Source organism: Trachurus trachurus, assembly GCF_905171665.1.
Source record: "Trachurus trachurus genome assembly, chromosome: 18".
In the NCBI taxonomy this organism is placed as follows: domain Eukaryota; kingdom Metazoa; phylum Chordata; class Actinopteri; order Carangiformes; family Carangidae; genus Trachurus; species Trachurus trachurus.
This window is the reverse complement of record NC_139909.1, coordinates 12,814,108-12,828,884: the sequence shown is the minus strand read 5'-3', so window position 1 is coordinate 12,828,884 and position 14,777 is coordinate 12,814,108. Positions and strand designations below refer to the sequence as shown.

Sequence of the window (14,777 nt, the reverse complement as noted above, 5' to 3'; positions counted from 1 at the left end):
TACGATTTCAAAAGCCTGCCTGGAACGCAGCATTAGCGAAAACGACCGGACCACTCACTTCTGCTTTAATGAGTATTCATGTGTTATAAATGATTAATTCAGTATTTAATGCTTAAAGGGACTATACGAGGAGTTTTGGAAAGTGTTTTCACACTACATTTCCCATGAGCCTCTGCGCGCAGTGAAATTCTTGGACCGGCGCAAGACGGATGAAAGCCAAAACATTTGCCAAGAATGTTTTCATTCATCAAGAATGAAAGTCGGAGGTTCGAAGACGATCAGATACCGTCGTAGTTCCGACCATAAACGGCGATTTGGCGGCGTTATTCCCATGACTGGCCGGGCAGCGTCCTCGAAACCGAAAGTAGGAAATGCTGGGCGAGCCGACCACTAGGCTAAATAATAATAACAAAATAACGATAAAGACAAAACGATAAAAAAATCGAAATAGAAAAAATAGAAGTGCTCTTAAGGCAGATAAAATGTTGGATCCTACTCATCCAGTAACTAATTTTCCGTACCAGAACCAACTTACTTTGTCTAGAAGAAATGACAAAGGCTGTAATTATGATTTAAGTGAATGTAAGTAAGAGAAGGCATTCAACAGTAACTTCTAGTACAGTTTTCAGTCTCTAGGCTTTGTTTTCAGCAGGTGTTTCCTGTGTCCCCTCGGTGTTTTATTACCTAGATGGGCCAATAAGACTCAGAGGTCAGTCGTGTTGCCTTCACTGACCTTTTGTTGTTTGGCGGTTGAGTCACAACAGAGTTCGGTATACGGACGATATTCAGGCTGCTGCAGGAAGCCTGGTCCATTTCGATAACGACACCCATAAGGGGGCGGCTAACATTCGGTTCAGGCGCTCGGCCTGGACGGTAAATCTGGTTTTACAGCCTCGGTTTATTAACTTGAGACACACACAGACAGACACAGTCATTGTTTTGGCTTTCCAGAGTGCATTGACAGTGTTATTTAAGACGGACATCAACGAGTCTGCTGAGCACCAGATGTTTAATGCCTGTCATTTACCATTACACACACACACAAACACACACACTCACACACTCTGCAGGCCTATCAACCACACTACAGATCCACAGGAGTGCGTGAAAGATACATAGATATATTTTTATCAGGCGTACACGAATATCCGTGCCAGTGTGTGGGCGATGAAATGATAAAATATGTGCAATGGGTAATTTGTGCGTGCTTACCCATTCATCTCCAGTGTGAGTGTATGTGTGTGTGTCCGGTGATAACAGCTTGTCTAAATCTGTGTCATCCCTGCTGACACTCCAACGCACACACACACACCGAGGGGAATGAATTAGTGATAGGCCTGAGAGAGAAAAATAACTTTGCACACAACACCTCGCTAATGCATCTGTCTTGTTTGTGAATGTGTGTGTGACTCTCTCTGTGTGTGTGTCGGTGTGTGTACACGCTATAGTGGGTGTATTGTGAAACTTTTTTTTTGTTTTGGCTATTTTCTGCGTTTTTAAGCGAGAGTGTTGTTGTATGGACACAGATACAGTAGGCTACAGTATAGAGACACTGTCAAAGTTTTTCACGCCTCAGTGTGTTGGAGATAGAGCGTGTGTGTGTGTGTCGTCGTCTCTCCCTGTTGTGAGAGTGGGCGCAGCAAAAATATCACTCCGGTGTTTTCTGCGTGTCAGCTGGAAGTATAAATTATAACGGAGGGTGTTTCTCTCACCTCTGTGTTTTCCGTGGTCTCTCTCTGTGTCGGTTAATCATGGATGAGGTCACTGCAGATTCAAGTTTGTCACCAACGCCGCTAATGATTCGTTGCTCATCCTGTTTGCATTCGAGAGGCGACACCCAGGTCAGGTTTGAGTCCCACAACTCGGCCAGATGTTGAGTTCAGGTGTCGTCCAGGTAGAACGGGGCCAGGGAATGAGTTGTTCATAGTGAAATAGTGTCAATGTTTCGTTTTTTTAAAGCAAGATCCAGTGTAACAGAAACTTTGGCTCAGATAAATCTACATGGCAGGAGTCAAATATTTCCCTCCACTTAATAACTGACCTGTGTTTTATTCCTCTCTTGCGCTAAGTTTAATTGTAAGAAATTCAAGGCCTTTGGATGTTTCATAGATGAGCACCTTGTTTTCATTTTCACAGTTTTATACTTATTGCAGGATTGCACAAGTCGTTGATTCATGTTCCATTACACATGTTTCTTTTTAGCAATTGGAGCGATCCTACAAAATGTATGTATATTGTAACGAAAAAAACATGAAAAATGAAAAAGTTCATGGTAAAAAAAAAGTTTTTTCATGGTTTGCGTGTCTGTTTCACTGCTGCACAACCAGTTAAGTGCACGATTGATGTCAACTTCAACCATGTCAGACATGATACTCATAATATATTTAAAAACACTTGGATGCTGCATATTAAAACTCTCTCCTATGAATGATTTTTAAATTAGCCATGCAGAGGTGCCACATGTATGGCCATCTAGTTGGATAGATACCCAAAATTAGCCAGATGTAAGCAGTTATCACAAATGGGTCCCATCACTCCCAATTTCTACAACGAAAATAAGAGTTAATGTAAAAGGTGTAAAAAGTAGGGGGTTGTTTTGGCGTCCTAAAGTACACAAATGCTTGAGATGGTTCAATATTTAACTTTCTTTGAATATAGACTTTTAGAAAGTGTTCAATTGATTTATAAAAGCCTTTTTGTCCAGCGCTGCTTTTCATCTCAGTGTTCACTCTCGATCTATGAATGAACACTGAACCGTCCTGTCACTGGAAATCTTTTCTCTTTTCTAAAAAAAGGACTGTGGAGATTGAGTTTCTTTCTTTTTTTAACCCCCTTAAATCTGCCCAGTGATGCCCACAGGCTTGTGTCTCTCTCCTCCATCCAATCCCTCCATCCTCTTTCCTTTTCATGTCACCGTGCTTACATAAGGGAGAGGAAGGAAGAGGAAAAGAGTGACATCTCCGCTGAGGAGGACTGAATGTGCTCTGTTGTGTGTGTGTGTGTGTGTGAGTGTGTGAGTTTGACTCCTGCTCAACTTTTAATCAAGAATTAATTGTTAAACGCAAAGGAAACGCGTCTCCCTAAAGACTCCTCACTCTCTCATCTGTACCCGACAAAACAGTCTGTGCCGTCAGGTTCAAAAAGCCTGCATCAAACCTACAGTTTGGTTCAACACAGGTTAATTTACCCTAAAAACAAGTGTTTAATAACATCAAATATCGTTTAGGAAGCAGAGAAAATGATATTTTTCACTCAAAACGTAGACTTGAGATTAATCTTGAAAAATAGCCCCTTGTGGCTGTTTGTTATTTAGATTTATTTGAATTATGTTAATGCCAGTGCCAAGTTTATATCTCCACCTCCCTCTGGAGGAAAGTTTATTAAATCAAAACCCACCAAACAGCTCCAGCCTGGTAGTCATTTTTTATATCGTCCCGATTATTTTGCCTCACAATTCAGTGACTGATGCTCTGAACAGCTGACGGTGACTCTGCCTCAGGTAGCTACTGTAGGTTTGGCTAATTTACAAAGAGGAGCAGATGAAGTCAGGACTGTTTGGTGATTAAGAACCAATAAAACACAGTAAAGTGACCAGATTTTAGTTACCAAGCATGAAATGGTGGGTTTTTGGAGGCCAGCCCAACACTTTCATTTCGACTGCGAGTGCTACTGTAAGCTACTTTCACACAAAGTTGGCAAAAAGAGAAGAGGAAGGAAAACCAGTGTTTTAAACTATTGTACATTGTTTCAGTTGGGTTAGTGCTAACATCACAGTCGTGTCTGATAAGCAGACTTTAGCTTGTTTTGGAGCAGTTTCTCAAGTGAAAGCAGATAAACCAATGTTGTTAAACTGATTATATTATTTGGATGTGGCTATAGCCAAATGAACGTGCGTTTGCAGCCATTTTGCTAACGGCTTGTTGTAGAGTTGTTCTGATTCTGATATAAGTATCGGAAATGGGTTTGATACGACCGGAAATGCTGGCATTGGTAGCGGCGAGTATTATAGTCGATCTCAGTCTGGAGCAATCCGTTTATAAAACCAATTGACCAGCGCTTAAAATAACCCTGGTTATCGGTATCTTGTATCGGTATCATTACTTGCTATCGGCCGATAGCCACAGCACAACTATCGCAATCGGTATCGGGAGGGAAAAAATGGTATCGAAACATCTCTAGTTTGTTGACATCTATGTTTGTCTTTTCACAATAACTTCAGTTCCTAAATCCTTAATCCTTCTGACTATTTTATGGTTTGTATTGTCTTGAAAAGCAGGGTAGAGCAGGGTAGAGCAGGGTAACAGTTATGACTGTGATAGTGTTAGCATGCTTGCTACATATTAGCTAGCCAGTGCAAAGGAACAACCAGGCCTTTTGGAGTCGCTACGGGCTGTAATCAATAATTCCCAGGCTGACAGTGAAAAGCAGCTCAGTTCTTCAGATGTCACTCTCTGATTGGCACATCATGGCCACTGTACTTTGAGTCTCTGCTCTCTGGAGGTGACAGGTTGTGCTCTTTTCTTTCCGTGGGCTCATGACAGGCTCCTGTCTTTTTCAAGGCTTGACTCAGGTGGCAGCGGCCCGTCTCCTTTTAATGTCTTGTAGCTGTCACGGCAGATGAGGAGAGACTCGCTGTCAAGGCAGAGGAACACGGAGAACAATACAACCACAACAACCCACTGGCTCCTCGTTTTATTTTTCTAAGGACCTGTTGACACCCAGAATTACGTGAATCCCCGCTGGTTCAAATGGTCGTGCACGATTAAGCATTGCACTGCAGCAGCAATAGCAGCAGCGGTGGTGGTGGTGGTGGTGATGCGTTTTGGGTTTGAACCCTGAATCCTTGGAGGCTCGGCGGCGACTCCCCGCTGTGCTGATGTGCAGCGCGAGGCAGCGAGAAACACTTAGCACTCAGTTTCAGTACCGCTGCTGTCTCACAGGTATTATGGGAACTGAGGTAGTTAACGCTGTCTCTCCTTCTCTTTGTCTCGGCAGATCGTGCGTTTGAAGTAATTTGTGCCACATTTCCAGAACCTCCTGCAGCTTGTGTGACTTTAGAAACGTATTCCCTGACTCTCACGAACACACAGGGACACTCACCCACGCTACATTATATATTTAACTTTGTAAAGTCCCACGTGTTCTGATAGACTGCTCATTGTTTAACTGAGCAGCTACGAAGATACAGTCCTGCATGTATATTGCTATAGGCTACTTTCAAAATGTTTGAAGGCACTTTATCTTTGAGAAATGCAGCATTGGCAGATACTTTATTAATTAGACTTAGACTTATATTGATCCCAAGAGAATTTAAAGAAAAAACTTTCAGAGATTATTTGAGTCCAATATTCAAAAACACAGCTCAAGTCTTCAAAACTAAGTTGGATCCAAAATATCTGACCACAAAGTTTGCCTTTTGTGTATCTTTAAAGGAATAGTTCACCACAAAATTGAAATTCGAAATCCAACGAAATCCTTATATGAGAGTAAATAGCGCCCGACGCAAAAATGTCCATAAAACTACACAAAAACCCAAACAGTCCAGTATTGAATTTGTCCTGTACAGGACTGTTTAGGCTGTAAAAATGTCCTAAATGACGTTTTTTCCAGTAAACTCTGGACTATATCCCTTCAGGACACTTACAGTAGATCACAGCAGACGAGCAGTATGGAGGAATATTACAAAGTATTTGTGTAGTTTTATGGACCTTTTTGTGTCGGGCGCTATTGACTCTCATTTAAGGATTTCGTTGGACTACGAACCGCCCATCATAATTTTTTGGTAAACTATTCCTTTAAGTGCTAAAAACATCTGATAAAAGTTATATCTGGCCCTATGTTTTGCACGAAAGGAAACACACAAATGCACAAGTTTGTTTCCCTGCTTTAAATGCTGCAGCCAAAAAAATAATGTGAAAAGGGGATTAAGAAGCTGCTGTTGGAGCCTCCACTTCAAAACTCAAGTTCCCTAATGGGATATTTAGCTGGGAGCAACACCCACCACCACACAATGCATGCATCCAGCAAACACAGACATGGCCTCACAGAGGGACAATGGCTAAATAAAGAGAGGTAGTAGCTAGACGAACTCAACATGAACGCACCCAAGGCTCCATATCAGAGTGTAAAAAAAGAAAAGAAAAAAAGAAGAAAAGTAAAATAGCATCAGCGACTCCGTGGTGAGATTATACTGTACGTCTATTCTACAGTGCGCTATAAATCATGCATGATCGCCTTAGTCCTTCTCTCTGCAGCTGATGCTAACTGACGTGCTACTTCTGTATCATAAACAGTGGCTCTCTCTGGTGGGAGTCGATTGTGTGAAAGCAGCTTAGGAAGATGAAGCCGGTGGCTGGGAGGGTGAAATTGTGATTCCATACTGTACGATGGATGGGGTTTTCTCTCTTTCTCTTTCTTTTTTTCTTTCTTTTTTGTGTCTGTGTGAGAGGAGACGGGCTGCTTGCTTTCAGAGCAAACAAGACGCGGCGTATATATACTGTATACTGTACGTCCCAATCCGTCGGTCTGCTGGGAACTGAGTGTTGTTTTAAATCTGACCTGCTGCTCAAATCAAGAAGTAGTTTTCTGTGAGATGCACATTTCCACATCCACGTTTCTATTTAGACTGATGTGCCATTTTAGTTGTAGCGCTGGTTGACATTTCCCCGTCTCTCATCCAAAGGGCAGATCACCCCGACTTTATTTTTTTGCCTCCGGTGTCGTGAAGCACCGAAGATCATTAAAAGAAAAAAAAAAAGGGACGAAAACTCTGGTCACTGTGCTCTGTTCCAGTCTTTTGAAAAACTGATGGTTTCAATCTTATTATCTAAAGGATAAAGCCGCAGAGGCGTCATTATCTGCTTTTTTAAAAAATGATATCTGGAAGTCAATATGTTTTTCGAACAGTTTTATACTGGCTCAGTCTCATATGAATGTTGCTGGCAGCACAAAACAAAGTCATTATGGAGTATTACATGCACAGCGGTGTTCGGCTTTGTCTCTGACTCCAGCAGAGACCACAACAGTCGAGGACCAACTCTGTGTTTTCACCACCCGGCTGCAGTTTAGCTGCTTCTTCATCTCCAGTTTCTATTCTTTTCATTACCTTCCCTTTGGATCAGTGCATTATGCGTCTTATTGCCGTTTTAGATTCATTGATGCACATCATAGTTTTTTTTATTGATGCCCATTGTTATGTGACGGTTTCTCAGAGCGCATAACCAGGACGCCAGAGCACATTGGACCTTTTGTGTTCTCAACATGCTACGTTCACAAGGCCAAGTGTCGCCTTGATCTTCAATCTTAAACCACTAAAATCTAATCGGTTCGTCCTTGAGTCCAGGTGAACATTCATACAAAATTTGGAGAGACATTTTTTGGAGATGTTGCTCACAGGCAACTTTTGGGGTCACAAATCTGCACATTTCACCCTTGAGTTCTGTTTATGGGAAATTTGGAGAAACTCCATCAAGGCGTTGTGGAGCTTGGTTGTCGGTGTATTCATCTGCAAACAAACGTTATAAACAGGATTCAAACCCAGGACTTTGCTGCTGCTGCTGATAAACATGGAGTTACCTTTATTAGTGTATTTTTGATCAAATCTACCAAACTTTGTGGACTTAACTTACTGAACCGTACCAACAACAAGGTTTGAGTTAATCTCAGGATAGCTTTAATCAGAGTTTAGTAAAACCAGGTTTAAAATGAAGCCAAGTTTTGTTGTAACATTTCAATTTAAACTGTTAATTCATGAATTAAAACTGGATTTAATGAATGTAAATAACAGCTAGCTAAAGAATCGCTACAGTAGTTTAACAATCTTTATGATATTACAGCTGCGTTTCTGTCTCTACCATGTCGTCAGTTTTACTCAAATTCATCTTCACCATAAAGTTTCATCAGTTTTCTGAGAGTCAAAGTCGATTTTGGTGGATTCATTCATTCTCACATAGTAAAAGTTAAAGCTCCTCAGAGCCGAAAAGCTTTAAAATGAACCATCACAGATTAAACAGAATTAAAGTTGATGAAGTCGAAACTAAAGTTTAAAGAGAGGTTTAAATAAGTCGGGTTATTTTAATCTGGTTTTAAAAGTTAGTTGTGTTTCGGTTGAATCGTCCGACTGATGATTGATTATTGATTACTGATTTGATTTGAGATGACTTCGGTGATTTGTTGTGACTGTATCGGTCGGTGACGTTCCTTCCCCTCCAATCACACACACTCCCCCCTTCCTGCCTCCACTCCTCCCTTTAAATGTCATCCCTCTTTCCCTCCTCCTCCTACTCTTGTTCTTCTTTCTCTCCCTAATGCCACAATCCCTCTTTGTCTCTTTTTTTCTCTCTCTCTCTATCTCACCCTCTCTCTATCATACCTCCCTGCCCTAATCCTCCCTTCTCCCCCCTCTCCATCTTCCTCCCATTCCTCTCCCCTCCTAATTAAGCGCTCCCTCTCCCTCTCTCTCTCTGTTTCCCATCCAAATCTGCTCTCTATACCTCCCTCCCTGTCCATCCCTCCCCTTGATTTCTCCCTAATCCCTCTTTCATTCTTTCACCCTCTCTCCCTCCTCCCTCCTTCCCTCCCTCCCTCCTTCCCTCCTCAGTCCTTGTTCTCCCTGACAACACACTGCGTTATGTAATCTACGTCTCTGGGTATTAGTTATGCAGATTCATACATTTTTATTTACGTGTGATTTTTTTTCTCTCCCCCTTTCTTTCTCCTCCCTCCATCCCTCCTTCTCTCCTCCTCCTCCTATCTCTTACTGTACCTCTCCTTTTTCTTCCCCCATTCACTCTTTTTTTCTCTCTCTATCTTCCTCCTCTTCTCATTCATCTCTTTCTTTCCCTCCTTTCATCTCCTCCATCCACCTTTTCCCTCCCACTTCACCCTCAATAATCTTATTTCCCTCCTTATTCCACTTCCTCTCTCTCTACCCTCTGTTACCCACCCCTCTCTTTCTCTCTCACGCTCTCTCTCCCTCCCTTCATCCATCAACATCTCTCTCTCTCTCCTTCTCTCTCTCTCTTTCTCTCTCCTCCCTCTTCTCTCTTTCCTCCCTCTTCCAGCCACAAGCGGTCTAGAGGCTGAGAGCGGTAGGCGCGGCGGCAGCAGCAGCCACGGCGACGGCGGCTTCCACAGCAGCAGCAGCAGCGGCGGCGGCGGAGGAGGAGGAGGAGGAGGAGGAGGCAGCAGCAGCAGCAGCGGCAGCGGCCACGGCCACGGCGGCGGCGCGGCCCACTTCAGGTCTCCATGGCAACAGAGCGTGAACGTGTTCGGCTCGTGGAGCAGGCCGGAGTGTGTCGAGGAGCTGCACCAGCAGGCGCAGCTCAACCTCCAGAGCCTGCTGCAAGGTAAGGAAGGATGGAGGGAAGGATGGAGGGAAGAGGAAGAGAGGAGGGGATTGGATGAATGGATGGATGGATGGAGAGTGTGTGTGTAAGTGTGTGTCTAAATGTGTGTGTGTGTGTGGGCGAGAGTGTGTGTGTGTGCTGTGTGTTCGAGTGGGTGGGAAAAGGCGTGGAGGGAAAGTGTTTACATGCGTGTGTGGCGTTGGACTGCGTTGATATGGGTGTGTGTGTGTGTGTTATCATGCAGATACGCTCTGTGAGAGGGTGTGTGTGTGTGTGTGTGTTTATATTGTACTGTAGGGTGTGTGTGTGTGTGTGTGTTCGCTCATGGGAACGCTGTGTTGGATTCACCTTGCAGCGCTGTTATTTAAGGTGGTATTGGTGAATGTGGTCACTGTGAATAATGTTCATCATGTGTATGATTGGATGATTGGGGGTGTGTGTGTGTAGATATTCTGCATTTATATGTGTGTGTGTGTGTGTGTGTGTGTTCGTACAAGCGTGTTGACATCTCAGTCAGTCCGTGGTTGTAACTCCTCGCCTTGTTTTTGTTGTTTAAGGTGGAATTCTGTCGTTTTAATATTAATCTCTTGTTTACGGAAGACGCTGCTCTGACTGTAGTATTCAACCTGTGCGTGTGTGTGTGTGTGTGTGTGTGTGTGTGTGTGTATGCAAATCAGCACTCAGGGGAACAACAAGGGTTTCCATTTGTTTTCAGGTAGCACTCCTTCTCTCCTTCCCTCCTCTCCTTCTCTCTCTCTCTCTCTCTCTCCCTGTGTGAGTCATGCTGTCTTACCCCGTGCTCGGCCTTTCTCCATTAAAACAATCAGAGTGGGTTTTTAGCTGAATGAACACGGGGAGGAAGCTGAATGGCAGCATGACAACCTTGAACAAACACCTGAGGGAGTAAATGAGTGAATGAGTGAATGAACGGACGGATGAAAACATGACATTTTCCGGTTCATGTGTTCACGTCTTCAACATCTCGTGTCTGTGAGCTACCACTGAAAACATAAATATCGAGTCTTCAAAAAAATGCTCCATAATTCCTGTTAAAAAAAACACCTGGATTGAACAAATAGGAGGAAACAGAAGATTTGTTGGGGACTATTTTCTGTGGTGGATGAATACATGAATGCTGTTTTAGTTAATGGTCAGTTCTAAGGTAGTATAATTGAGATTTACGCAGAGGAAAATCAAAAATAAGACTAGAGAATGCATTTCCTGAAGGAAGTACGGGTGAATGCTGAAAGCTGGAAGCTGAATGAACTGAATAAATTGTTGAAACAATGCTGAATTAAGTGAAGAAACTGCTGAAGCAATCTTGAAAAGATGAAACAATATCTGAAGAGTTCAACTAAAACATGTAAGAAGGAGGCTGCATTTAAGTTCATGGTACAGATAAACTGTAAACATTCATGTTTTAGCGGATTTAGCAAAAACAAGTGACTAAAAAAACCCTCTTCAGGCTTCATCAGTATAGGCTAAAGCTGCTGCCATTGGTCGCTACTATCAATAACATATTGATATTGAAACTGTAAGGCTATGTCAGTATTTACGTTTACATTGTTTCCCACACATCGATTTATTCATTGTCCTTGCTTTACTCTATTCTTCTTTGTAGAAAAGAAGTTGTAATAATCTGAGCTGGATCAATAAGGAAAAAATAAAAAACCAAATCCTTTCACTATATAGGTCTTGTTTTGTTTCCAATGATTATTTATGGAAGCAGCAGGAGAAATTTATGAGTTCACCTTAAATCAATCTGCAACACAATTATTCACATTTCCCCCCATTTATTGATAAAAATGCATCGAAATAGATGGAAAGCTCACAGAAATGACAATGTGCTGTTTTATTTTAGGGTTATAACATTATTCTTGTTCTTATTCTTCTGTATTTATTAATAGATACTAATTAGAGTTTTGTCAGTCTATAATTTTCCCTTGTAGCTGATAAATACCAACACTGAATACCTCTCTGAGAAAATGTCTAAATCTGGTTTTATGGAGCGTCATGTAGATTTTCCATTTGGATTTCCATTGATTAGAATAATTGACTATTTGAACCAATAGCCAATAGATAAATAGTCATTTAGTGGTGAAGTATCATCTGGACGGCGTGCAGACTTTACTGTCATTTCCTGTCTCTTATGGAGCGGTGGCTAACGCTAGGTAGCCAGCCATCTGTGGCCATCACAGCGATAGCTTGTCAAACAGATGAATTAGCTCTTGAAGCTAATTAGTTAAGTGGACATGCTCTACAGCGCCTGCTGAAAACAGACCATGTCTCACTGGGATAAAGCTTGTTTTTTTTTTTTTTTATGTGTGCGTGTTTGTTTTTTAATATGGACAACAATCATAGCTTTGTTAGCGTTTTTTAGTCTTTTAGCGGTGGAGGGATATGATTCGTTAGCAGCAGCGTCAGTTTAATTGCCTTTTTCTGATTCTTTCATTGGCTTCAGTCGACAAAAAAAGAAGATAAAAAAGACATAAAATCTCACCAACTTCATCTTTTTAATTCCTTTAAATCACTTCATCAACATCACTTGTTGATCAAAAGCAACGATTTCTGTAAGTGAGACACAAACAACACAGAGGAGCTGGTACTGTATTGATTCAGGAGATGGTTATGTGTGTGCCGCTTATACAGTACTCCCACATCTCCACTGTCACATCTTTATATGTGTGTGTGTTTATGTGTGTGTGTGTTTATGTGTGTATTAAGCCAGTTATTGCCTCAGACACGCTGGCATCTTGTGTATGATGAAAATAAGATGGATGAATACAGTCGTGGGTGGACAACAGCTAAGTGTGTGTGTGTGGCCATTCATCTTTTCTGTCATCTCTGTTTCGTGTTGATGTCTCTTTGTGTTTATGTGTTCATAGCCCTCTGTGTGTGTGTGTTTGTGTGTGTGTGTGTGTGTGCTGTTGGGCCTCCTTCCCACTGAACAGTTTGTCCTTGTGTGTGTTCTTCTGTATGTTTTCAGTTTGTATACCAGTGTCCATTTGTGCTGTGTGTGTGTGTGTGTGTGTGTTTGGGTGGTGTGTTATATAACACTGAAGCAACCAGCTGTAGCCTATACTCCCTCTCTGGCCATCCTCCTCACCATCGGTCTCCCACTGGCCTCAGCAGCGCGGTAAAATATTCATACTCCTTCCTGCTCCTCAACACTCTCTGCCCTCCATATTTATGAAGCTGGCTGTCGTCCTCCGGTGTTAGGACGGATCTTCTGCGATTTCTGTTCGAGATGCGGCCGGGGGCTCCCTGCGGCAGCGAGATTTGTGCAAGATTTATTTCGCTGTTGCTGCTAAGTGGGCAACAGTGAAATCCACCCAGCCAGGGCCTCTCGCTCTCATCATCATCATCAGCAGCCCACCACAGAACGATTAGCATACAGGGATTTCATATATTATATGACTGGACTGGTAGTCTGTGTCGCCTTTTTTTTTTTTTTTTAGCCCTGATTGGATTCCTCGTCTGTGCAAATTTAAATCGAATTTAAGAAGCAAATTTGATTTAATAGGAGGAGCTTTGGTTTTAATTTGCTGATTTGATTTGCTGGTCCTGATTTTGACACTTAACATTCAACAAGTCCTTCAAATTAAAAGAAGAAATGTTTTATTTTGTTGGATTTCTCTCAAAAAGTTAAGGACCCATACAGTATAAAGGTAGATGTTTGTGTTAAAGCTCCATACAGTATAAAGGTAGATGTTTGTATTAAAGCTCCATACAGTATAAAGGTAGATGTTTGTGTTAAAGCTCCATACAGTATAAAGGTAGATGTTTGTATTAAAGCTCCATACAGTATAAAGGTAGATGTTTGTATTAAAGCTCCATACAGTATAAAGGTAGATGTTTGTGTTAAAGCTCCATACAGTATAAAGGTAGATGTTTCTGTTAAAGCTCCATACAGTATAAAGGTAGATGTCCATGTGTAGTGTGATTATAAAGCAGCTCTAGGTTCTATATTAATACTGTGAAAGTATCAAAGCCTCAGTCCACAGAGAAATGCACACAGCCTGTATTCAGAAACTGAGCCTTAAAACCAGCCGTCAGGACTTCCTGTCACTTTGTGATGTCACAACCAAGCAGGCACCAAGCCCCGCCCACTTAGATCCACCATCATCCAACCTTGTCTTTTTGGATGTTTACCCTGAAATCTGCAACATTTCTATCCAATCAGTCAGAAAAAAACTCTTTTGATTGGTTCACCAAAGACGTCTGTAACGTTGTGATGTCACAACAAAGCATCACTGCCTTCAACTATTTCCTGACATCTGATATATTTCAATCTGATTGGCCGATCAACCTGTTGTTGAGGTCAGGTTAGGGATATATTACTCTCATTGACAACCAGTCGAGACTCACAGGTTTGGAAACTGGTTAGCCAGTTAGCCATTATATTAACTGTTAACATTTCTTGTGGTTTCTAATGAGATTCTGTTTCGCATAGTCTCTATAAATTACACATTTCTCATATATTTTAACCACTGAAAATAAAAGTTGGAATTGATCATTTATTTTTGATGGGCAAATTAGTAATTGGAACATCTGCTAAATTTAATAACTTTGTTCTGACACAGTTTTACTTTTAATTAATAGCAACAACTTTCTTTTTATCTGTCCTCTTCAATATTCTCTGATCTGACCGATGCTCAGTGTTTCCATCAAGATTTACAACAATGAGATCTGCACATTTTGCTCGAGTTTTTCCCCTTTTCTTTTTTGGCTGACTGTGTTGAAATATTCATATTCTGCTCAGTGGCAGTTATATATTATAAATTTAAAACTCAGTATTGTGCTCCACTGAAGGCAGATATATTTTATTCTCTACAGGTTGATAATGGGAAGATTTGCACATCACTTTTTTCCTTCCTCTGCACTCGACCCTGCATATTTATAAAAGGTTTTCCCTCTGCAGACAGATTTTTAGGTGAAATATAAAACGGAGGCCAAATTTGCATTGTGTGTGTTTTTTTATATATCTGCTCTCCATTTATCAACAGTAGAAATATTCATGTTTTCCCTTCCTTGAACTTTGTGTTGCACATACTTTGCAAAGACAATCCGTTAAGCAGAGTACAAATATTCACACTTTGCCTCCTCCTCAACACTAAACATATTTTACCGACACTCTCTGGTGTCGACAACTGTTCCTTGTTCAGATTCAGGCAGATTTGCAGATTTCACTATGTTCTTATGGTCCTTTTTGAGTCATACTGTACAACAAGATTATTTCCCACTAATGAATCATTGGTTTACTTTACTGTATATGTTAGCAGCTCCAGTGTTTGGAGACTGGAGGGAAAAACCTGAGCTTCAATATCCAGTAATATCCAGTAATATATAAATTAATAGTGGTGCGAACTGCGAACAGTTGTTAAGAGACACATTAGTATCCCTGCTGCTCATAAACTGCATCCCCTGTAT

At 41.5% G+C, this 14,777-nt stretch overlaps 1 protein-coding gene across 1 annotated transcript in view; it reads left to right on the top strand.

Moving 5' to 3' along the window:
• The window catches only part of nhsl2 (NHS-like 2), a gene marked incomplete at both ends in the record, with an annotated part of 147,800 nt that overhangs the window by 98,490 nt on the left and 34,533 nt on the right, over nucleotides 1-14,777 (top strand). The window contains one exon of the mRNA XM_083993240.1: nucleotides 9,063-9,347. Within this exon, the coding sequence (XP_083849366.1) occupies nucleotides 9,063-9,347 (285 nt within the window). The remainder of the gene's footprint in view (nucleotides 1-9,062; nucleotides 9,348-14,777) is intronic.